We start from the raw sequence: 26,523 nt of genomic DNA on the forward strand, positions 1-26,523 counted from the left end.
AGCATGCAGAGATGGAGAGTGAAAAAAGTTGGTAAAATAATGGCTCAGTTCAGACAACACATTTGTCAACAATGATTTTAGAACTCCATGGTGGAGTTTTTACACCACTGTTTAGAAATGTGTTGTCTGGCAGGAAAACTCCACACAACAGTGCAGTTTTTTTGGAAAACGCTCCACGCAGAATATTCATGCTGTGCAGAGGAGACTTCCTGCACAACTGTTGTGTCACGTGTTGTGTGGCAGGCTCCGTGGAGTTTTCCATTGTACTGCATTGCATTGACTTTTCCCACTGGCTACAGAGTTCCCTGGCAAGAGCAGCGAAAGGAGCGAGTGCCACTCTAGGAGAGCTATTGGGATTGGTTTCTTGGAGCAATGGCTGATGGGATACGATCAGGAGAGGAGAGGATGGAGGAACTGTCAATCAAACGTCGCAATGGATTTTACTCAACTCCACAGTAGCCCACAGTCACACAACAGTGGAGTTAGTACATCTGGTGCGGGAAGTACCCCCTAAACACTCAACTGTTGAGTGGAGTTTTCACACTGCATTGACTAATATGTCTGAACTGAGCCAATGTCTTGGTTTACCCTGAAATCCAAAAACACCTTTGGGAGAAATGTTAGATCTGAACCGAGTACCACTTTAGCCCTATGCCATAGGGAGAATCGCTTCGTAAAGCACACGGCTCATGTAATCTCCATGCCAATGTGATAGGTACAAGAAAGGTGATCTTCCATGAAAGAAAGCGAAGGTCTATGGTAGCAAGAGGCTCAAATAGCTTTGCAGTTAAGGCTTTAATAACAACTGACAAATGGGGAACTGGTACCTATATCAGGGGTGCAAGATTTCTTACCCCTCTCAAGAACTGCTGAACAACTGGATGTGTAAATTTTGAAAATCCTTGGATCAGAGGACAGTTTGCCAAGACTGCAGATAGACAGACTTGAACTGAAGAATATTTGAGTCCTTTCTGAAAAAGTGAGTAGAGAAAACTAGGAATGCCATCCACTGAACCCGGAACTGGGTCAAACGCACTGGTTTTAGCAAAAGTGCTAAACACCTTTCATTTACTGGCATATTTGTTGTTGTTGCTGGTTTCCTAGCAGCATTCAAAACTAGATGCACTTCAGGAGACAGCTGTTTCCTCACCGACGAATTCTCCATACTGTTAATTTGACTGTGGATAGGTCTGGATGCTGATTGCGACCCCCGATCTTTGGATAGTGGCAAGCAAATGAACTCCATTCTGGCTAGATTGAAGAGTGGAGCAAACCACAATTAGGATGCAATCTGTGCCTTCTATTCTGATCTTCATTAGTACTTTCATCAACAGTGGAAATGGTGCTAAGAGTTAGAAGAACTTCCTATCCATGGTACTATGGACCCACTCCCCAGAAACAATCTGCCTATCCCCACTCTTATGCAGAATCTGTTGCATGCCATGTTCTGTACTGTTGCAAATAGGTCCACTGATGTGGTCCCCTAACAATGGAATAGAAGGAGGAGAACCAAATAAGCCACTTGCCATTCGTGGCATGAAAAGTAAGTCTGACTCAGTAAGTCTGCCAAAATATTGTCCACTTGAACAACATGAAGAGCCATAAGTACAATCCCCCGGGGGATAGCCCAGTTAAAAACTCAAGCGTCAACACGACTAGTCAAGATGAGCACGTCCCTCCTTGTTTGTTTAGGTGCCAAACTACCGTGTTGTTGTCGGTAAGTACCTGAAATGTTAGTTCTGAAGGTCTCTTTTGAATGCATACAGAGCCGCTTTCATGGCCAACAATCCAAGGACGATGATGTTGTGGTGTTCCTCTGTTTTGGTCCATAAGCCTTGTATATGGAGCGGACCACAGTGCACTCCCCGTCCTAGGAGTGAGGCGTCAGTAGCGAGCACTCAAGTTGGTGTCAGTTAGACAAAAGGAGTGCCCTGGAGAAGGTTGTGTAAGTCTATCCTTAAATAAATAAATATCCACCAAAGAAGTGTGCAAGCAATCTCGTTGGGTTATACTGAGGGACACCGATGAACATTGCTAGTACTGACAAAAGCATGAAGGAATCAACCTTGTAACAATCGCATTCAAAGGCGCGCCCACGCCACTCCAGAGACCGTGTCTGCCATCAGTCCAAGTGGACGCTGGATTGTGAATGCCATAGTATTGCTCTGGTAATATACATTGCCTGCAAGGTTGCCAAGAATCATAGCACACTCTTATGAGACATATGAGTAGCCTATATGGAATTCAACTGTGTTCTAATAATCACCTGGGTTGGAGTCAGTGTGGATTTATATTCATGGAGAAATCAATGAAGAGAAAGATCCAAATGACCACTATCACATGGATGGCATGCTTCCGTACATATGCAAAGATCACCCAATCGTCCAAGTAGGGATAAATCTTGATGCCCTGGATCCGAAGATATGCACATACCACTGCCATGTGTTTCGTGAACACCGTCAGAGTGGTGGCTAGACTGAATAGCAGGATCAGAAACTGGAACATGTCCAAACTGATGAGAAACTGGAAATATCTTTGATGTGAGTTCTCCATCACAATACGAAAAAAGGCATCCTTGAGATCTACTGCCCCAAACCATACTCCCTGGCAAAGACGTGATAAGATCATAATCAGAGTGGTTATTCGGAGCCTTCTGACCTTGATGGACTCATTTAGGTCTCTGAGATCCAGGACTGACTGAAGTCCACCATCCCTTGTCAGTACTGCAAAGTAAAAGGAAAAAAGGTGTCTGTAGGTTGATATGGTAGAACATGCTGAATGGACCCTTTCTTCAGCAGAGACTCCATCTTATTTCCTAGCACATCCAAAGGGGTGTGTGTGACTCATATATTACCGACCAGAGGGAGGACATCAAATTCTATCTTGTATCCTGATTATGGTCAGGACCCCAAAGTCTGAGGTTATTGTGACCCAGTTTGGCAGGAAATGAGATAGAATAGTTCAAACGATGGAGGGACAGGCAGTGGGACAAAGAAAAAGATGGGTCGAGTCAAAGCTGCTGTTTGAAGACATTGTTGGACTTTCCACAGGACTGTCCGAATCAGCCAGTTGAAGATGGTTTCCTATGATGTTGAGGACGCTGAAATTGAAAACTGTGATCCAATGGTTGTTGTGACTAGCATGGAGTCTGCTGGTGAAATCATCGACAAGGCTTGTAAGTTGGTTGCAGCTGAACAAGCCTCGTTTTCCTGGCAAATTGTTTTAGCCTTCTGAATTGTGTCTATGGCTTCATCTGTCTTCGCATTAAAAAGTCCCTCCCCATCAAGGGGAAGGTCCTCAATGCAGGATTGGGCTTCAGGTGCTACTCCCACTGAGCGCAGCCACGCATGCCTCTGAAGTGCTACCACACTGGCCATAGGCTTGGCCTCACAGTCCACTTGATGCCTTGCTGTATTAATTTGTTGTTTGGGTAACTTTAAAGCCTCCACCTGGAATACTCCCATCAGCTCCCACTGGTCATTGGGAAAATAGCCACATAATGAGTTCATCTTCTCCCATAAGAACACAAGTGATAATGTGACATGGTAGCCTGGTAATTAGGTACCCAAAGTCCCAATGCCGCCAAAGAATAAATTCATTGCCCCAGTAGGCCCAGGCTATGACCTTCCTTATCTGCCAGTGAAGCATGCATGTTTTGTGACCTGCCCTAAGATGACTCTACTATAATTGAGTTAGGACAAGGATGTATAAAGAGGAATCTCGCGTCCTTCTCTTGGTCCTGGAACAAGTAGTCTGTGGTGCAGTGGCTAAAGTGTTGGACTGGGAGTCAGGAGATCTGGGTTCTAGCCCCCACTCAGCCATGGAAACCCACTGGGTGACTTTGGGCCAGTCACAGACTCTCAGCCCATCCAACAATCCTCATAGGGTTGTTGTTGTGAGGATAAAATGGAGAGGAGGAGGATTATGTATGCCACCTTGGGTTCCTTGGAGAAAAAAAGGCAGGATATAAATGTAATAAATAAATAAATAAAACAATTTATTTATTTATTTATTACATTTTTATACCGCCCAATAGCTGAAGCTCTCTGGGCGGTTCACAAAACAATGATTTTAGACGCATTGATGGCATCCCAGATGAGAGTGCCTTCCAAGATAGTTTGACTGTTTGTAACAGTGTTGATAGGAAGGGTACATATGGCATCGTCTTGAGACAATATAGAAGGTGGGGGTGACGGCTACAATGCTGAGTCTGATTGATTGTCATCTCCAGAGTGAGTTCACATCTCCGGGACCAAGATTTCTATCCTTCTGCATCCACTATACTGAAACAGGGGCCAGTAATAAAGGACGATCAGGTGAAACAATCCAACCAGGATGCCCCATTCTTGGCAAACCTCAGAGATGTAGATCTTGGTAACACCAGAGGAGGAAGCAAGAAAGAACTGTCTACAAGAGGACAAGACATCGTAGTTGATGGAGGTAGATGGTACTTAGGGGAAGTAGCTCTTAGATATTGTGCCCAGTCAAAGTACACCTCTAAATCTCAATGCAACTGCTACTTGTCGCAATGAGAATGTTAATAAATATGTAGACAGCGGTGATCTGGTGGGCACTGTTTACTTGGACTTCCAAAGGGCTTTTGATAAAGTCCCTCACCAAAGACTCCTGAATAAACTTAGTAGACATGGAATAAGAGGAGAGGTCCTCTTATGGATCAGTCTGATTAAAGAAAAGAAAGCAAAGAGTAAGAATAAATGGTAAATTCTCCTGATGGAGGAAAGTAAATAGTGGAGTCCCACAGGAATTGGTATTGGGACCAATTCTTTCCAACTTGTTCATAAATGATATGGAATTAGGAGTGAGCAGTGAAGAGGCCAAATTTGCTAATGACACCAAATTATTTCAGGTGGTTAAAACAAAAAAAATTGTGAGGAGCTACAAAAGGATCTCTCCAAGCTGGGAGAGTGGGCATCCAAATGGCAGATGCAATTCAGTGTAAGCAAGTGTAAGGTGATGCACGTTGGGGTAAAAAACCAACAACTTCAAGAATAACCGAATGGGATCTGAGCTGGCGGTTACTGACCAAGAAAGAGAACTTGGGGTTGTGGTGGACAGATCGATGAAAATATCAACCCAGTGTGCAGCTGCTGTAAAGAAGGCAACATCCCATGTTAGGCATTAATAGAACAGGAATTGAAAATAAAACTGCCAGTACCATACTGCCTTTATACAAATCAATGGTGCAACCACACTTAGAATACTGTGTACAGTTCTGGTCACACCTAAAAAAAGATATTGTAGAGCTGGAAAAAGTGCAGAAAAGGGCGACTAAAATGATGAAAGGGCTGGAGCATCTCCCCTATGAGGGAAGGTTACAACAGCTGGGATTGTTTAGCTTGGAAAAAAGGAGGCTAAGGGGAGACATGATAGAGGTGTACAAAATTATGCATGGTGTGGAGACATTTTTCTCCCTCTCCAATAAGTCTAGAACCCGGGGTCATCCCAAGAATCTGATTCATGGGAGATTCGGGACAGATAAAAGGAAATACTTCTTCACACAGCGCATAGCTAAACTATGGAACTCACTACCACGAGATGTGGTGATGGCCACCAATTTGGATGGCTTTAAAAGGCGGTTGGATAAATTCCTGTAGGAGAAGGCTATCAATGGCCACTAGTCATGATGGCTATGTATAACTTCAAAATCAGAGGCAATAAGCCTGTATACACCAGTTGCTGGGAAACATGGCTGGGAGGGTGCTGTTGCACCGTGTCCTACTTGTGGGTCCCTGGTCGACAGCTGACTGGGCACTGTGTGAACAGAGTGCTGGACTAGATGGTCCCCTGATCTGATCCAGCATGGCTCCTATGTTCTAATAGGTCCTACATGGTGGTAGGGAGCAGTCCCTGTTCCATTCTTGTAGCACCATGTAGCGGTGACCTAAACCTCTCGCAAATATCTCACTTGTATCATCTCTCTCTGACCTTCAGTATGTCCTGTTTTATCAATTCAGGAGTCTTCTCGGTATTGACATTCCTTTCTAGGTGGGAAGGGTGTGCTCATGGTTGAGACAGAGGGCTTACCTTTCTCAAGCCAGAGAAGGGTCCTTAATTTCACCCTCAGATGTTGAGGCTGTCTTCATCAGTCCCAATATCAGTACCGATACAGAAGGTGTCGGTATTGGTGAAACCAATAATGGTGGGGTTAGAGGTAAAGAAGGTTTAGGTGCTAACTCATGAGATTTTTTTAAATGCTTCTTTTTCTGAGCTTCTAAAGTTGGTTTCGGTGTACTGCTTTTTCGCAGCAGAGATCGTCAGCAAACATCCGGAGCAGGTGGGTACATTCGGCCCATGGCTAGAGCTGATGTACTTGGCGAGGCAGGCAGTGGTCGGGCTGGTTGATTCTGCATGTAGATGGGGTTTTTTTGAGCGTCCAACTCCTCCAATGACTGCTTTTAAGTGGTCAAATTGATTACGTCACACCTGCTCAGTAAAGCTTTAGTATTGGGGACAGGCCTCCACTATAGGAGCCTCCCCTGAACAAAAATGGCAAACTGAACATCCATCCATGGGGGTGGGGGGGTAACATGACGTTGCAACACACACACTTGAGGAATGGTGATTTTAAGGACATATGCCTCTGCCCTACAGCTATCAAAGATCGTGAACCAATGAAAAAACACTAACTATTCTACTTTTTTTATATACAGAGAGAAAAAGCCAATGAAAGACTAGAAAGCAGATAGAACAGCAAGAACAAGAGTCACTGCACTCTGTGAAGAGCTAGGGACATGCGTAGTAGGAGGTTGGGGAAGGGCTCCCACCAAAATGATGCTCAGCTAGAAACATTTCCCGAACTGAGGCTCTGCGCAGCACCGAGCCCATATGTGTGATGAGTAGAGACCATGAAGAACTTAATGATCTGAAGGAACTTTGTAAGCTTTCACTCAAAAGCATTTTCACTTTCATGCATATTTGCTTAGAATCATGGTGTTTGCATGCATTGGCCATATAATCCAATATGAGACAATGGTTCCATTGATTGACACTAAGAACCCTGCTGGACCTTTTTCCCATTACACATTCTCTGCAACTATGAGGGCAATTTTGTTTGTTTTTAAGTGAAAGTTAGGAAGATTCTCAAAATTCTACCAAGAACCAATTGGGTTTGCAACAGTTTAAGGGTTGCACATGTTCCACAGGGTAGAGGTTCCCCGCCCTTGCGTTATGCTTAAATCAACTTTGTTCTATACCAACCAATGTCTTGGAAAGCACTATAATAAATCTTTTGGTAGGTAGTAACACAATTCCTATTTTTCACCTAAAAAGGGGGGGGGTATTCCTCTTTCATTTAACATACTCCTAGACAGAAAATTAGAAGACATGACCCTGATGGCTCAAACAACCTTCCGTGAACTCTGACAAGCTTTCTCATGCTTCCTGGACACTGGGTGGGCATATTCGTTTACTTAAGATTGATAACTGACTAGAATATCTTTGGCAATCGACACTTGTCACCTACATTAAAATTACAAATACTTCTGCCTTTATGGCAGAGTTGATGCCATTTTATTAAAGAAATGAAATGAAACTGTTCATTTAAATTATTTGTGGTACTGAGCCTCTTAGTTGAGGGATTCAGAAGCTTGTTATAAGATGAGTCCCACAAACTTCATGTCTCACCTGTAACAAGCTCAGAGAGCTTCAGCTGTTTGGTGGAATAGAAATGTAAAAAATAAATAAACTCAGCTCCAGGCCTTCCTAGAGGCTTTTTAGTGCCAGACTTCGACTTCAAATTCATCTGTGCGATGTGGGGGAAAGGGCTGTTTGGAAAGTCTCACAGCAACAGAGGTTTTGCGTTATCTATTGCTGTTAAGGAGCTTGGGAACTAAAGTTTTCAATTCTTCCTGTCTTAACCATTGAGTCAGGAGGAACAAAAAACTCACCCCTAAGTTTGCTGGCTGCATCCAGACCAGTTTCCTCCTCACATGTTTGGGGGCGGCGAGACTGGAGACAGCAGAATAAGGAGCTTCCCCAGATTCAGTCTTTCCAACTTTCTTGAAGACCTCTCATAATAACCCTTAGCTTTCCCCAAGAGTGCTCTGAGAAAGTTTTGAAAGAATGAGCCAATTACAAAGCAGGCTAGGGTGGGGAGAGCTTCTCCTTTATTATTTAAATATAGATGATCATATCTCTTTTGCCCATAGTAATTTATTCCATTTTCACAGTCATGTATTTCTTGTGGAAATAGGTACTTTACCCTTTGAACACACACGGCGGCAGCATCCAAATCTAGGGCTTTGGTACCCAGGAGTCTGGCTAGCCTCTCTCTCTTCTCCTCAAGATAGATCTGCTTCATGAAGGTAGCCCTGAGTCGGCCCTGCCGAGCCCGCTCTGCTATTTGAATTGCTCTGACAGCTTCTTCTAAGACCATGACCTTCACATGTTTTCTCTGCAAATAAAATTGAGAAGTAGGACAAAAATAATATTTAGTAGTAGTAGTATTTGTATCCTGCCTTTTGTCCAATGCTGAGCCTCAAGGCGTCGTTACAAAATTAAAACACAGACAGTTAAAACCTGTAAATAGAAATATACAAAAGTTTAAAATATATTAAATATGTTCCAATATTAAAACATTTAAACATTTGAAATGCATGACAATTTTAAAAGTCCTAGGCCTGCCAAAGGCCTGCTGGAACAAGAAAGTTTTTGCCTGCCTCCGAAAGCACATCAAGGAGGGAGCAAGTCTAGCTTCCCTGGGCCTTGGGATTTATTTGGCTTAAGGCAGGAGACAGCATCCTCTATCTCTTCCCAAGTAACGGGTCTATCGAGCCATGTCCTCACTTCATCCGCAAAAGGAGTCACCTTTGCTGTAACCTGATATTTCTCTATTAATTCTGAGTCACTGTCTAAGTTTGCATAGATTTGTTCATAATATTCAGGAAATAGACTGAGCCAAAACAGCTTCCTTGGAATTGGTTGTAAAGGAGTAGCGCGCTGCATTTACACTATCCCAGGCCTGCACAACATAAGGCATGTGGGCTGATCATGAAGCCATCCCTGACTATTTTGACCCATTCGGAGAATTCCAGGTACACATTGTTTGCCTTTTCCCACTTCTTTGTAGAAACATTTAAGGAACACCAAAGTCCATCAAAATGCATGCAGCAGTCATATTACTATGATTCCCACCCTCTCTCCCTGCTGAAATAATATGGTAGCATCCATGAAAGCATAAAAAAAGCCCTGCTGGATCAGTTCAAAGGCTATCAAGTCCAGTATCCTGTTCACTCAGTGTCCAACCAGTTATGGGGAGCCCACAAGAGAACATGAATGCAGTAGCACCCACCCACTCATGTTCCCCAGAGACTAGTATACAGAACCACAGTGCCTCTGATACCGGAGCTAATATTTGCAATCACGACTAGCAGCCACTGAGGTTTTCCCATGGCACCAAGTCCTTTGAATAGATATGAGACACTGCTGAAACTACCATTTCCCAGGTTCCCTGGAAGGCAGGCAGAAGGAGTTATTTGGCTCAGATTACAATCCAGCCAGAGAAGAACTCACAGGGCAGTAATGCTGACCTCAGATTGAAGGTAAACATTAGAAGTCACTGAAGTTCACACTCCAAAGCAGGGGGAAAAGGGAAGAAAAGGCCGACTTGATGCTGAAGTCATGAAGTCTTCATAGTCAGAGTTTTACAATGAAATGGGGGAGGAGGGGTTGCAGGTGTTCAAATTAGGCAGTCTTATTTATTTATTTATTTATTTATTTTCAATATTTATATATTGCTCCCCATTCAAAATTTTGGAGCGGTGAACAGATAAAACAGAATAAAAACACATTAAAATTGATTTTTAAAAGAAACAAAGTGCAAATAAAACCGTGGCTGGTCATTAAAGGAAAGCTTGCACATTTTAGTGACCTGTGAGTTGGCCTAATAAAAGTATTGGTATTACGCTAATAGAGATTTTGAAATTTTTGTTATAGCTAATATGGCTACCTTTGCTTATTGATAGTGACTAAATATATTTCACTGCCTATTTAATTCCTCTGTGATTAAGCAGTAGATATATTTAATACATCATTACATGCAAATATTTCCACCCTGGGCATAAAAGATGTAGCTATGTTAGTTATAAGTAACTGGAAAAAGAAAGCACTTCGGTTCCAAGGCAATTCAGGGCCTGAACCACCATCTGAAAAGACTGTATGATAATATTATTTTTGTACAGCCCCATTCATTTATATGACGCATTATAAAGTGGCACGAAAAACAAGTCCCTGACTCATGGGGCTTACAATTTACTAGCGTGGGTAACAGTGAGAGTCAGTTTTGCATAGTGGTTACAGTGTTGGGCTGGGACTTGGGAGAACTGGACTCTAGTGGGAACTAGAAGCTCACTGAGTGACTTTGGTTCAGTCACTGACTCTCTGCCTAACCTACTTCTCAGAGTTGTGAGGATAAAAGGGAGAGGAGGAAGAAAAGGGCAGGATATAAATGTAACAAACAAGTAAATAATAAAACTAAATGGAAAGAACTTCTGTCTAGGATACTGCCTGTCGTGTGCATGCCCGTTCCCTCTGGCATTCACACGTGCTGGCAAACTGACATAAGACACTCACATCAGTGAGACTTCTTTTATTCAGGGAAATCTCACGGCAACAGGCTTAATGGTTACACACTCCAGAAACACATTTAAAGCTGAATGACGGTCAGAACACTTTAGGCTCCATGCTTCAGGCAATCACAAAGGATGGGAGGCAGGGGAATTCTTGAAAGGCTGAGCAAACCATCCCAAGGGAGCTTCTCCAGACACTGAATAAGCTGGTAACTCATGACTAAAGCCAAAACAAGATCACGGGGAGGGTAAAGCACCCAGGCACAGGAGACCCATTCTTTCTGCTTAGCACTGGCAACTCTCTGCCACCTGAGTCGGGCAGAGAGAAAGATCACACACCAGTCAATCCCAGCCTGCCAAACACTGAACTGACCCTGGTAGGCATGATCACAGGGAAGGGAATATCTCAGGCACAGGAACTCCCCTGCATGTAACGTTAGCTCCAGGGGGACTCCCTGCCACCTGAGTCAGCCCCCCCCCCTCCGGACACACAATGATCCACAGCAAATGCAAGTCCAAGTCTATGAAAAACTTCACAGTACTTTTCATGGCATTTCTTTGGATATCCAAAGTCCAAATAGCAAAGCGTCCATGTACAGAGTGCTTTCAAAGTCTCAAGCAGAGATGGAATCCAAAGCAGGAGGGATTTCAGGCCGTGTGTCGAGAGATGAAACCTAGCAAAGCTTTTTCAGCCTTGCACAAGCATTTAAAGGCTTGTTCAAAGCCACTTGACAGACAGGTCCTCTGACCTGTAAACCATACCCATGTGCCAACAGGGCGGGACTGCTCCACCCACTAAGATGATGAAACAATCTGAGTGACACTCCCAAACAGCGGCCCACCTTTCCAAAACACTCCCAAGTTCCCAGAGAACCAGCAGCTTCAAGGCTGAGACAGGGAGTGAGCAAGCTACTCCCGTGGGAACTTCTGACAGAGATAAGCTTGTAGAGACATTTGACATTTTCAAACTATTCCTAATACATCTACCTACATTCAACAATACCTGACACTGCCATTGTAATCAACTTCATGCAGCCAATTGACAATATCCTCCTTAATCATGTCACAATTCTACTTCAGTTCTATCAACTCAGCTAGAAAGATTATCTACAAATCCCAGAATTTTCTCTCTATCCAAAGATAGAAGGCTAAAAGGGTGTTTAGAACTTCCTTATTAACACCATTATTTAAGCAGATGCCCAGAAGGAAACCCACAGATCAGTATTCTCCAACACAGAAGAGGTGACCAAACGTTTTAGAACAGTCTAACACTGAAATGCTTATTGATCTTACGACTCAGGAGATGGATATTAGGACCACTGATAGAGGGTCTCTTGATTAGTCCTCACAGCCCCAGGGCCACCAGTTCTCTACAGCTGTCCGCCCAAATATGATGTCTCTCTAGGCCCTGAAATTTCCTTAATCAATACTATGATTAATTCTAATATTGATAACTTCCAGTTGCTATCACAAAAGAATCTATCCAAAGATCCAGCACTTCTATAGCAATGGGGATGCTGTGCAAAGTTGGCAAAGGAGAATGGATCCTGGCATTTGCCTGGATGCTCCAGAATCTAGGGCTATCTCAGGACTGATTATATAGATATACTCACAGGTTCGCCATCATAGATTCCAGCATCAAACATAATTTGAGCGAGGATTCTTTCTCTTTCTTTCAATGCCTTTAGTTTCTCCTTAATAAAATACCTTGGAATTGGGATTTCAATATTTTCCTATTAGAGGGAGAAAGATACTTCTGTAAGCTTGTTTGCCATTCATTTAATACGTTTTCTCCAGACATGCAAAAAGTGCTCAAGATGTATTTCCAAGAGTGCTGAATGATTGATGCTTATAATATTTTGTGAGCTATTACTCCACAATTGCTTGAATTTATTTAATTTACGTATAATCCTTTCAGAATTCCTAAACTGGTTTTGTTACCGTTCCACTGAATGAGCACTTGGCTAGGAAATTGGTTAAAAATCAACAAGGTTAGGAGCCAGTTCACACACCCAAACAAGGGGTGCGTGCCAGGTCCCATTATGATAATCACCCACCCATGTGTGGCTTGTCGTGTCATCTGAACCCAGACAGCATGGCTTGTCTGAGAGGGAAACAACACTCAAATAACCCAACAACAGGCCATGGGATATTTGAGGGTTGTTTCCCCCTCAAATCAGCTATTCTACCTGCATTTGGATGTACAACAAGCCATGCCCAGGTAGTGCTAGGGATTATTTCAGCCACTGTGGTTGTTTTGATTGTGCAAACTGTTAGTATGTGTGAAGCATGAACACTTGAAAATGTGCTACACATGCTTATCTAATTATTAAATAATAATAGAACATTGTTTGTGTTGGTTATTTCTGGGAAATAACCAACTGTTGTGTGGAAAATACTTGACAGATGACACAATAGTCAACTGTGGACTATTTAATCAACTTTGGACTATTGTATCATCCAAACCCAATCAGTCTCTTATGCTGGTGTTACCTATCCACCTCTTTATCCCTGTATTTAATTTGTGCATACAGGTATACACACTTCAATATATTTTCACTGGTGAAAATTAACTAGGTGCAGAAAGGATTAGGGAAGGAGGAAAGTGAGGGGTGGGAAATTCTGAAGTACAATCTACTGATGGAAAGAGAGCTTTTACTATCATACTGGGTTGCAGGACACCAAAGTTTAACTTAAGCCTGAAATCCACTCAGAAATGCTCACTTGGTAACTTGCCAGTACAGGTAAGAAAGAGATAACCATGGATGAAGATGCTGTAAACTTCATAATGCTGTCTAGAAATTAGGTAAACCTTTTCTTTGATGCAAAGCAATATGTTGTATTTATGCCTGAATGCAGAGTCTACAAGGGTCAATGCTAGCTAAACTTAGGGTTGTTTGTATTTCTGCATGTGAGGCAGGATTGTGACATTATTTTGCAGCTTCTTAACAGTGAGAGCTTTTCAAAAGACAAACATCACTGATATACATATGTAATTTCTTGTGCAACCACCCCTGTGAAAATCTCTTTCATCTAATCACTGGACTACTTTTTGAATTCAGGGGAGTTCTAAGAGCCATTTGGAGGTTCCTGGAGCTACCTTCTGCAAAGATAGCTCTGTGCGTCGAAACTGAACCTTTCGCTCCTGCATTTACAGTGTATCTGGGTGTGTGTACAGGCTTGTGTACAGTTCCTGAAGTGGGCAACAGGTGGAGCTGTATGAGAGAAAGAAGTTAAATCCATGAATCTCAAAATCCTTGTTGGGGAATTATCAACTCCTCCCTGATTCTTGGAACACAGTGTGTGCTTGCTTTTATAGTAAGTGAAGGTGACCTGTTCTTACAATCCTCTCTACATATAGCAGCCATGGTTTAGAGTTAATCTGTGCTGACCTCCTGCTGAAAGTTGTATTAGTTTTTTTTTTTTTTTGCATACCACACCAAGTGCTTGAATCACTTTAGTAAGACTTAGAGCGGGATGCCAAGTAGACTGCTCAATAGGTTGTGACAATGGGCTCACTGAATAGAAAATGGACTCAGCATCTCCATGGGGAAAACCCTATTAATTTTGTATTGGATATCAGAGTGGAAAATAAGTTCTATTTTGGACTAGAAGTGCCAATAAGTATAACAGCTTCTCTACAGTAAGCAAAAAAACTTGCATCCTTACCAGGGCTTTCTGCTTTCAGTTTCTTTGATGGATTACAATAGGCTACTTTACACAGGATACACACTGAATCAATGAAAGTCCTTCCTTGGCACGTTCTATGTTTTTATGTGTTTCAATTTACAGCCACTAGATGGCGTTGTCGTTATAGTGCTGTGCTGGCATTTCACACAGCTGATAGATTGGAATAACATCCCGTTTTGTGTTATCTCCAATCGTTTTGAAAATGGGATAATGGGGGGAAAGCCCAGGAGACATCCTGGAGGTTGATGACATTGTGTAAAGGACCTGCTAACTTCTGTGAGTGACCAATCACGAGCGTGCAATAAATCACACATGTATAAAAGCACTCATTGAATAGTCCACTGAGATAAACAGAAATAACTGTAATTTAAATAAAGTAAACAGCTCTTTAGACTATCTCAGGTTTGGACTCTATGAAACAGAAGTATTCTTAAACAAAAAAAAGCAAACATACTTACAGGGGACAGCTTAAGATCCTGTAAAATATCATCAAAATAATGATATTCAGAGTACTCCAGCTCTACCATTTCATTCTTCAATTCCAAGATACGACCCATTACTCCATCCAGTATTTGCCGAATTATTAAGCGCTTTTGTGGGTGAACAATCTGGTCATAGGCAGCTTCCAAGTTGCGAAATATTTGCACATATTTGATGTAGAAAGTAGCGAGCATTTGAAAAACTGCCAGGCGATCTTTCACTGGCTTTTGGGCTTTTTCTTCTATCTCTTTCTGCAACAGACTGTTGAGGGATTCTTGAGCTTCAGCCCATATTTTATTGTAAGTGCTAATTGGAAGGGAGGGGGAGAACACTTTAGTTCTTAAAAGGAGAACTAAATAATATACAACTGCCAGTGCAATCCTATGCATGTCTACACAGAAGTAAACACCATTTAGATCAAGATCTAAACAGTTTAATAGCAGTGTGGTGCTTAATTACTTTATTTTTGGTATCATGATACCACTAAAGTCATTTAGGAAAGAATTCAGATAAGTAGCATTCAGAAGTTATGTTAGAAGTCTACTCGCACTACATCATGCAAGATGACAGTGTTGTTTGTTTTTACAATCTGTATCCTTATTACAATGAAATATCAAGTTATTCTATTTTTTTAATCCTATTCTTTCAACGAAGATGATACTAAATTAGAGTGGCATCTCAGGCTAAATGTTAAAACAGATTTGCTACTGATTCGGATAGGGTTGCCAAGTTCTTACTGGTCCCTACTCCTCTGCCTTTAATAGCAGCTTGATCTGCAGACATTAGTAATGACAAAGTTTACATCCATGTCCTGAAAAGCTTTGCCTTCTGTAGATTAAGCAGGTGTTAAAGGCACAGAACGTGAATTATTGTCGTTAACATATACTGTATTTAGGTAGGAATGTTATGCAAAAATATCCGCCTCTCCTTCAACAAACATTATAGTATGATTTTATGTTAAGGCATGTGTATAGAGTAAGCGAAGCACGAGGTTGCTGAAGTGCATATATCTGGAATTCTGTTTAATCACATTAGGCCCACATTCAGCAGCCCTATATAGGGTGGCCAGATGTAAAAGAGGAAAGGGCTCCTGCATCTGTAATAGTTGTCTAGATAGAAGGGATTTAACCAGCTGTACCTTGCAAGTACCTACACAATTATTAAATATGCAGGAGCTCTGTCTTCTTTTCCATCTGGCCACATAAGATGGTCATGTGTCCTCTTTGAAGGACAGCTAGAGGACTGTCCTCTGTTTGTCAGGCTATCCCGTTCAATTCCAGTTTAAAGAGAAAGAGCCTTAATAAGTGTTATATGATTTCTGAAGCACCAGAGCTTGCCTCTTTTCAGCGCTTTCGTTACATGGTGCTATTTTCCCCTGCATAGTCACATGAGCCAAGTATCCCCCATCTTGTAACTGTGCATTTGGTTTCTATTTCCTAGGTGTAGAACTTGGCATTTATCCCTATTAAATTTCATTCTGTTGTTTTCAGCCCAGCACTCCAGCCTATCAAGATCATTCTGAAGTTTGTTTCTGTCTTCCAGGGTATTAGCTATCCCACTCAATTTTGTGTCATCTGCAAATTTGATAAGCGTTCCCTGCACCTCCTCATCCAAATCATTAATAAAAATGTTGACTGAGCCCTGTAGTATCCCACTCGTTACCCCCCCCCCCAGTTTGAGAAGGTTCCATTGATAAGTACTCTTTGAGTCCGATTCTGTAGCCAACTGTGAATCCACCTAATAGTTGTTCCATCTAGCCCACTTTTAGCTAGTTTGTTAATCAGAATATCATGTGGTACTTTGTCAAAAGCTTTGCTGAAGTCAAGATATATTACATCTACAGCATTCCCACAGTCTACATGGGAGGTTACCCAATCAAAAAATAAGATCAAATTAGTCTGACATGATTTGTTCCTGACAAATCCATGTTGGCTTCTAGTAATCACTGCATTGTTTTCAAGGTGCTTACAGACTGACTTCTTTATAATCTGCTCCAAAATTTACCCAGAGGTGGATGTCAGACTGACTGGTCTGTAGTTCCCAGGTTCCTTCTTTTTGCCCTTTATGAAGATAGGGACAACGATAGCCCTCCTCCAGTCATCCGGCACTTCACCCGTCTTCCATGATTTCACAAAGATAATAGTGGTTCTGAGAGTTCTTCTGCTACCTCCTTCATTACTCTAAGATGCAGTTCATCAGGCCCTGGAGATTTGAACTCATTCAAGGAAATTAGGTGTTCCTTGACCATTAGTTTATCAATCTCAAACTGCAATCCTGCCCCCTCAACTTCTGCTTCACTTTTTCCAGGAGGGTCATAGACCGGCTTTTGGGAGAAGACTGGGCCAAAGTAGGAATTGAGCACTTCAGCCTTTTCTTTATCATCTGTTATCAATTTGCCATCCTCATTAAGCAGTTGAACCACCATTTCTTTCCTCTGTCTTTTACTACTCACATGTCTGAAGAAAGCCTTTTTATTGCTTTTAGCATCCCTCGCTAATCTCAGCTCATTCTCAGCTTTCTTTCTTTCTTTCTTTATTACATTTCTATACCGCCCAATAGCCGGAGCTCTCTGGGCGGTTCACAAAAATTAAAACCATTCAAAATATAAAACAACAGTATAAAACCATAATATAAAATACAATGTAAAAGCTCAACCAGATAAAAACAGCAGCAATGTAAAATTACAAATTTAAAACCATGTTATTTAAAATTTATAGATTGTTAAAATGTTGGGAGAATAAAAAGGTCTTCACCTGGCGTCTAAAAGCATATAATGTAGCCCTCCTGATGCCATTTCGGCACTTCTGTGCTACCTGTCTGTACTCTTCTTTTTTAGCCTGGCCTTCCTTCCACTTCCTATATGTATCCTTTTTTGTTTTCAGGTCATCTCTAAGCTTTTCATAGAGCCACATTGGTTTCTTCTGTCGTCTTCTATTTTTTTTTCCTTGTTGGAATTGTTTGTAATTGTGCCTTTAAAATTTCCTTTTTTAAATACTCCCACCCATCTTGCACTCCTTTTCTCATTAGGCTCACTTGCCATGGGACCTTACTTATCATAGTTCTGAGTTTATTAAAATCAGCTTTCCTAAAATCCAGAGTACATGTATGGCTACACTCCTCTTTTGCTTCCTTTATAATCAAGAATTCAAGTATGACGTGGTCACTTTCCCCCAGAGTGGGGAAACTTTACCCACTAAGTCATCCCTATTGGTCCATATCAAGTCAAGGATTGCTGATCCTCTAGTTCCTTCCTCCACTTTCTGAATTCTATACATGTCAGGAATTCTTGGAAGGGCTGCTTTTGACAGTATTTGTCTCCCAACAAATATTGGGGTAATTGAAGTTCCTCATCATGACTACATCACACTTCCTTGAAACACTGGCAATTTGTTTCTCAAAAGTTTCATCCTCTTCTTCTCCTTGTTTGGGAGATGGTATCAAGCCTGTAGAATTCTCTAGGCAGATCTGCGTCTACTCAATCTTTCCAGGCCGTTAGGAGGTTAGAAGTGAACCTTCTCCTTCAGAAAACATTTGATCTGTGACAGTTAAGTGGTAGTGGTTCTGTCTTAATGCTATTACTGCTGCTATCAATGTGAACTTTAATTGACAGGATTGTTGAAAATGGTTCTATTACTGTTATTGCTTATATGATTTTATTGAAACCCAACTTTAAGATTCTTGAGGAGTCGACAGGTGGGGTAGAAGTATAACAAACAAATACTCCATCTTAACTGTATTATAGACAAGGCAAGTAAAAAAGCTTTGCACAATCATTTGAGAAGGGGAAACTTTGGTGAATTTTTATAAATCATGGAAATAAGGCGAAGACAGCAGCAAAAATGCGTCATAATCATCTTTTCATATAGTCTTTTTCTCAGTGCTCCCATAACTTTCTACAAACAGATTCCTTGTAGAGAATATTTTCACTCAGACCTATTCGTTTACCTGAAAACCTTATGCTTTGATGGCTTTGGGGCTTAGTCTTTGAGGCATATTCATGCCTCCCCCAGTATAGGGGCAGAGATGCAAAGGATGGCACACACTTCTGAGGAACGTGAATCATCAAACTCTTCCAGAAACTATGGCCACAGCTAGACCTAAGGTTTATCCTAGGATCATCCAGAGTTCGCCCCTGCCTGAGCACTGGATCCCCTGTGTGTCACCTAGATGAACAGGTTTGACCCCGGGACGATCCAGGGATGAACCTTAGGTCTAGCTATGGCCTATGAGTGTATCAAGTTAATACTCATAACTTAATAAAATCAATCTATCAACTGCCTAGAGAGCTTCGGCTATTGGGTGGTATAAAAATGTAATAATAAATAAATAAATAAATAGAATCATAGAAAAGTAGAGTTGGAAGGGGCCTATAAGGCCATCGAGTCCAACCCCCGGCTCAATGCAGGAATCCATAAAATTTATTAATTAGTGTGGTAACTGAGATATTATATGGATGAAAAAAATTCAGTGATTGCTTTCCAGGGAAAGATTGTGTGTAGCTTGGACCATGAACCTTTACCACAAACTACTAGGTTTATAACCTATAAACCCTACCAAACTACAGTTAAGCACGTTTAAGTGCCCCTGATTTCAATGGAAGAGTTTTAAGCATTACATATCTCCCATTACCATCACCGGGCTTCAGAAGTGCTTAACTTTGGCTGTACTGGGCCTTATATATCTTTGTATTTAATCATGTTTTTCTCTACCAGAAAGATAATATGTGAGTAAACCGGGAGGCTTCTTTACAGGGAACTAGGGCTGGCTCTACCACAAACAAAGCTGAAACCATTCTACCTCCAGCTTTCCTGGTGGTTTTCTCACCTATTAACCATCTTCTAGGCTGAAATCCTCAGCAACTGAATACAACACGGGCAGACACGCGCAGGGCTGCAGCGCTGCAAATCTCGTACTGCTCTGGTGTTTGCTTTCTTACTTACTTGTGGGACATGGTCACGGTTACTCCTTCCTCGCGGGTCTTTAGCTTTCCAGGCCAAGGCCCTCTTTGCTGAAGGGAGGAGGACTTGTCGCGTTGGGGATGGGTCCGCTGGTGCTTTTGCCCCGGGGTAGAGCCGAACCTTCTGGGGGCGAGAGCTGCCCGAGGGCCCTTAACGACCGCGGCGGAGGGGCCTCTGCTCCCGCGGGGCTCCTCTCCCCTCGTCTGATATCGGCTGGCCGCCGCAGCCGCCTCCCGCAGCCGCCGCCCCGCGCCTTAGCAACGGGGACGCCGAGGCCAAAGCCCAACCTGCGGCGCCCTCGTCCTTTGCCTCGCCGCTCCCCGGGCGGTTGCTATGGCAGCCGAGGCCTGCTGCTGCTGCGGCTGCGGCGGCGGCGGCGGCGGCTCTCATCAGCTGCTGCCGCCCCAACCGAAACGAGCAAAGGGCTTCGGTCGGTAGCTGGTTCCGACGATCTGTCGCGACTTGGCGCTAATAAATTGGGTTGAGGTTCCTGGAATCCTGTCCTCGCGTTTGAACCCTAGGATCATAGGACAGTAGAGCTGGAAGGGGGCCTGTGAGGCCATCGAGTCCAACCCTCTGCTCGACGCAGGAACCCACCTTAAGGCACCCCTGACAGATGGGGTGGGGGTCGCGGCTGGAGCGGCAGCTGGCAAGGAAGGGCCTCCATTTGCCATTCCGGCGCCCTATTCCCGGGGCTCCCTTGCCCTCCCAGGCACAAGCCGGGGCCAGACGTCCTTACTACTACGCCGCGCCATCAACATGCCTTACGTTTTAAAACGAACGAGACAAGGGCCGCATCTACACCAAGCAGGATACTGCACTGTGAAAGCGGTATATAAAAGGCAGGAGCCACAGGACTGCTTTATAATGGTATTGAAGTGCACTGACAACTGTTGGGGCCCATTGATGGATTCCTGCATTGAGCAGGGGGTTGGACTGGATGACCTTGTAGGCCCCTTCCAACTCTGCTAGTCTGTGATGCATACCGTATGCCACTTTCATACCACTCTATCCTGCTTGGTGTGGCTCCTGCCTTTTAGATACCGCTTTCATAGCGCAATATCCTACTTGGTGTAGATGTCCTTGCCCCTCCCGCAGTTCGCAATTTGGCACAGGATAACATTTCGCGGGGAGGGGAGCAAGGGAAGACTGAGTTCACATCAATTTAGGCTTAGTTTTAATAGGGGTTGAGGACTAATGAATCCTACTACCCAGGGCTTCATGGGAAAGGTAAGGTTTTGGGGAAGGAATCTGAAGCGTTTTCTTTCTACCAGAACTATTCTAGAGTTACACACACACACCGCTCTTCATCCGCTGTCCCTAGATAGTGGTTTTGTATAGTCAAGCAAAACAGGTTGGGGTGGGGAAAGGAACCAATGTCATGAAAGGAACCAATGTCAGGCACACTGATGGAATAATAATTCATATGTATCATAAGCTAGTTCTCAGGGGAGGGGGCAGATAGGAGAACATGGGGAGGTAAGTCAAGTTCTATTTATTTCAAAGAACATTTCAGGAGCCTTGAAAAGTTGATAAATAGGAAGATGAGCACTTTCACGGCAGGCACGGTTCTCATCCTATGTAGCCCAAAGCCCTTCTCTCCATATTCTCTCCCCCTTCCCTTACTACCTCTTAGAAATTACTCGCAAGACCATTTAGGGTGATTAGAAAAGAAAAAAAATCCTACAACTCCCAGCATGCCCCAACCAGCCATACTAGCTGGGAGTGCTGGGAATTGTAGAACCTTTTTCTGTCTAAACATGCATAGGATTGCACCCATAATGATGCTTAATTCATTGAAGGGTGGTAAAAATCATTCCCACTCTACTATAACACTTTTTTATGCTGTGCATTTCTATTCTGTGCTAGAGGTTAAGAGTATAAGAGTCAGCAGCTGGTAATTCTGAATGAACTAATACAGAGGTCAAGGCTTTTGTTTCTCCTTCCACTGCCTCCCTGTTTGCTGTAATAGTTTAGCTACCCTGGACTTACCACATCAATAAACATACCTTCTCCAAATGTTTTCATCCTCAGGTTAACAGCAAGTCAAAAAGTACAAGAACTCGACGTGCTGAGCAGCTGTCTTCCTGTCTCTGATGCCCAGTTATTAACCATCTTCCCATCTACACCTCTTTATAAAAGAATAACCTCCTTCCAAAACATATGTAAAGCCTATCTCTAAATTAAGCAGAAGGAACTACTCCAGATATATTTAACTCATATAATTTATTCTGATAATTCTGATAATTATTCGTATAATTTAATGTTGTGCCTTTCAGGACAAGAAACCCTCCCAAGGCAGCATACAAGATGAAAACCCTGCAAAGTGGATACAATAAAAATTAGTAAGTACATCTTCAATTTTTAAAAAATCCATAAAAACAGAGATTACCAATAAAACCAGCAACCCAAGGCACTATGGAAAGACCACAAAAACAGGTGGGTCTTCAGAGGATCCTAAAAACTTGCAAAGGTGAACCCCTGATGGAAACTGATTCTACAGGTGTGGAGCCACAACTGAGAAGACTAGCCTAACTGCCTCAGGGTGCCAGCAGGCTGCTACTTGGGCCTAACCCATTTCATATCCCTCCCTATTGGCTGTGCTGGCTACGACTGATGAGAGTTGTAGGCCAAAACATCTAGAAGGCCACAGGTTACCCACTCCTGCTTTAAAGGTTAAAACCAGAACTCTAAATTGGGCTCAGAAATACACTAAGAATCAGTGCAGCTGGCACAGTGTCACATGTGCTGACTGTCCAGTTGAAGTTTCTGAATCATCTTCAAAGGAAGCCCCATGTACATTGCATTACAGCAGTTCAGCCTGCAGGTCACCAGAGAATGAATAATCAATACAATCCTCCTTCATATAGGGTTGCCTATTGTGTTTGGTGTTGTTACCTGCCTCAATCCAGAGGGAGAGGCAGGTAATAAATTATTATTATTATTATTATTATTATTATTATTATTATTATTATTATTATCCAGAGACCTGTTAATTAACATATCGTGTGGCCAGCTCCATTGTGTAATCTTGTCATTGTGTAATGACAAGGAACACCTAATTTCTTTGAACGAGTTCAAATCTCCAGGGCCTGATGAACTGCATCCTAGAGTAATGAAGGAGCTAGCGGAAGAACTCTCAGAACCACTGTCTATTATCTCTAAAATTATAGGACTGGCATTTACGTATATTCTTTAGTATGAGCACTAGCTTTGATTTCAGGTTTTCACCAGTCCTGTTACCCTGAGGCAACAACCTTGCCTAATAAGCTGTCTCCTGACAAATTCATTTTGTTTTGTAATGGATCTATAGGCTACTGTTGTCGGGCTGGGTGGAAAGTGGCTGCAGGCAACAATGATGTGTAGTTGGACTGATGCTGACTTCAAGGCAGCTGGACATTAAATACCATGCTACATGTCACCAAATTATGCTCTTGGGGCAATTGCTTGAATGGAATTAAGATGGGTTTAAAAAACAAATAAACAAATCCAGGTCAAACTACATATGGCTTCATACAATGTATTAGAGATGACTCCATGGGATCATTGTATGGCTTTCTTCCTTTTTTCAAAATAATTGGTATGTTCATATAGGATGTTATATAGGATGCCATTCCCAAATAGATAGTTATAAATCTTACACTCCTTGCAAATTGCGATTAACATACACCAGATGTTTGGGGCAAGTAGCAAACACAGAACTTAGACCATTGGCTATTAGCCAAGTAATTTATTAGCAGAACATTTGGAAAACTATTTGGCTTAACATTTTGCAAGGGTCAGTGTATATATTTACAATAAATCAACACCAGAACAGTGTCGAAGTTTAATCAGTTAGGAGGTTAGAGGTCATTTCTGTAGTACAGCAAAAGGTAAATATAAGGAAATTAGAAACTAAACAGCAATAGCTGGAACATGTGCAGTGCTTAATATTTTCTGCAACCTGCAATCTGTCAAGCTTTAAACTTTTTTTAAAAAATGAATGGAAATAGAATTGCCACTTCACTGTAAATAGTTTAAAACACGACTAACAGAGTGATCCTATAGATGCCTACTCAGAAGAAAGTCCCACTGAATTCCATAGGACTTACCCTGCTGAATATGAATATATGTGGTCAAAAGGATCCTTACTGCACAACCAGGACTTTAAAACCTCCCTCTTCCACATGCTTAGAAATCTGAAGAAGCATTGGGTATGGTAGGTGCTGGGTCTATAATGAGAAAAGTTTAATTGTGATGACCGCATCATAAGTGGCTGCCTATTTCCACTCTGTTGCTTTTCTTGGATTATGCACTTCCTTCTGAAATGCAGAAATGGTACAAACATGGAAGCAAAAAACACTGAAGTCAGTGTAAGAATTTGGATTCACCCTGTTCTAGTTGGGGTTGCACTCCCATAAAGGGTTAGGTCCGCAGTTTATGGGTGCTATTACATCCAGTTTTCAGAAGGATGCCCAAGCAGCTTGGAGTACTTTAAACCAACTATGAATGGTGTGTCAGCTGTGGTCTATCCTGGATTAAGATGTCAGTGGAGAGCCAGTGTGGGCGCTGTGGTGTAGTGGCTAAAGTGTTGGACTGGGAGTCGGGAGATCTGGCTTCTAGTCCCCACTCGACCATGGAAACCCACATGATTTTCAGCCCATCTTACCTTACAGGGTTATTGTTGTGAGGATAAAGTGGCAAGGAGGAGGATTATGTACACTGTCTAGGGTTCCTTGGAGGAAAAAAGAAGGGATGTAAATGTAATAAATGTATGTATGTATGAATTGGCCACTGTTAGCCATGTTAAAGTGCTAGTTTTGACCTATGAAATTCTGGTAAAGCCTGGGAGTGGATACCTGAAGGACCACCTGCTTCCATATGAGCCTGGCCAATTGTTGAAAGATCCTTCATCAGAGATGTCTCCTTGGTGTTCCCATCTTTAGAAATAAGGAAAGGGGGTCTCTCAGTGCTGGCACCCTGTTTCTAAAATCCCCTCCCCAAATCTATTTGCTGGGCACCTAAGAAACACAGGAAGCTGCCTTATATCAGGTCACATACTATCACCTCTGGTGGGAATGCCCGCGGGTTCAACAGTTTTGGCATATGGTGCATCAGGAATTATTACAGAAAACAAAGGAATATATTCATTTTACCCCAGAATTATTTTTATTATCCTTGTATTATAATAAGAATGAACCTATTGAAGACAAACAATTAGTAACTTTCTTAATAGCAGCTGCGAGACAAACAATAGTACAACAGTGGAAAAATTTGATCATCTTGACAAAGAGGCATGGTATAAGAACATATGTTCTACAGTTACGAGTACTACAAGGCAAAGATGAGCCACTAGTATTTAGTGCTATATGGTGGAAATTCATTTCACACATAACTGATTCTGAGATGTTGATATGTATATGTCAAACACAGCTAGGGATATATGGACTGTATAAATGGTATGAAATTTCCGATATAGGATAAATTTATAGTAAAGTTTATTTATTTATTTATTTATTTATTTATTTATTACATTTTTATACCGCCCAATAGCTGAAGCTCTCTGGGCGGTTCACAAAAATTAAAACCATAGTAAAACAACTAACAGGTTAAAAGCACAAATACAAAATACAGTATAAAAAGCACAACCAGGATAAAAACCACACAGCAAAATTGATATAAAATTAAAATACAAAGTTAAAACAGCAAAGTTAAAATTCAAGTTAAAATTAAGTGTTAAAATACTGAGAGAATAAAAAGGTCTTCCGCTGGCGACAAAAGCAGTACAGTGTAGGCGCCAGGCGGACCTCTCTGGGGAGCTCGTTCCACAACCGGGGTGCCACAGCAGAGAAAGCCCTCCTCCTAGTAGCCACCTGCCTCACTTCCTTTGGCAGGGACTCACGGAGAAGGGCCCCTGTAGATGATCTTAAGGTCTGGGCGGGTACATATGGGAAGAGGCATTCCTTCAAATAACCTGGCCCAAAACCATTTAGGGCTTTAAATGTCAATACCAGCACTTTGAATCGGGCCCGGACCTGGACTGGCAGCCAATGAAGTTGTAAAAGGACTGGCGTAATGTGATCTCACCGGCCAGTCCCTGTTAGTAAACGGGCTGCCCTGTTTTGTACCAGCTGAAGTTTCCGGACCGTTTTCAAAGGCAGCCCCACGTATAACGCATTGCAGTAATCCAAACAAGAGTTTAAAGTTACAATAATATCAAGAATTTAAAAATGTAATAAGGGCAATAAGCTTCACTCCATTTTTTAAAAATTATTATTATTATTATTATTATTATTATTCATTTATGGGAGTGAGTGAGTTATATTATATTGTACTATATTATATTATAATGTTTGTGATATGTTAAATATCTGAAAATCTTTAATAAAAACATTATTTAAAAAAAATCAGGTCAGAATATTTACCTATCTAGCCATCATCATCTCCTGTGATCGACATAATTTGTTTATTTGAATGTTTATAAACCACTTATATATTCAGATTTCAAAGCAGCATTCACAAATCATAACAACATAAAAATACAAAACCAATACATAGAATCAAACTATACCATTTGACTATCTGATATACCCGGCATTGCTAAGATATATGTCTGCAAGGTAATCATCTTAAAGTAGTAGGCTGGTGCTAGGCCTGTGTGTTATCTGTTAAACCAGCGGTTCTCAACCTGTGGGTCGGGACCCCTTTGGGGGTCGAATGACCCTTTCACAGGGGTCGCCTAAGACCATCGGAAAACACATATTTCCGATGGTCTTGGGAAACTGTATTGACTGAACTATGTCATGTATCATCTTTTGTATTATTAAAGC

At 42.1% G+C, this 26,523-nt stretch overlaps 1 protein-coding gene across 1 annotated transcript in view; it reads right to left on the minus strand.

Annotated features, from left to right (window-relative positions):
* IQCA1 (IQ motif containing with AAA domain 1) overlaps positions 1-26,523 on the minus strand; it is a 168,536-nt gene that overhangs the window by 89,355 nt on the left and 52,658 nt on the right. Inside the window, exons 4-6 of the mRNA XM_063115867.1 lie at positions 14,735-15,062; positions 12,200-12,319; positions 8,222-8,413 (exon numbers count right to left, since the gene is read on the minus strand). Of these exons, the coding sequence (XP_062971937.1) occupies positions 8,222-8,413; positions 12,200-12,319; positions 14,735-15,062 (640 nt within the window). The remainder of the gene's footprint in view (positions 1-8,221; positions 8,414-12,199; positions 12,320-14,734; positions 15,063-26,523) is intronic.

Source organism: Elgaria multicarinata, chromosome 2 (assembly GCF_023053635.1).
Source record: "Elgaria multicarinata webbii isolate HBS135686 ecotype San Diego chromosome 2, rElgMul1.1.pri, whole genome shotgun sequence".
NCBI classification, from domain to species: domain Eukaryota; kingdom Metazoa; phylum Chordata; class Lepidosauria; order Squamata; family Anguidae; genus Elgaria; species Elgaria multicarinata.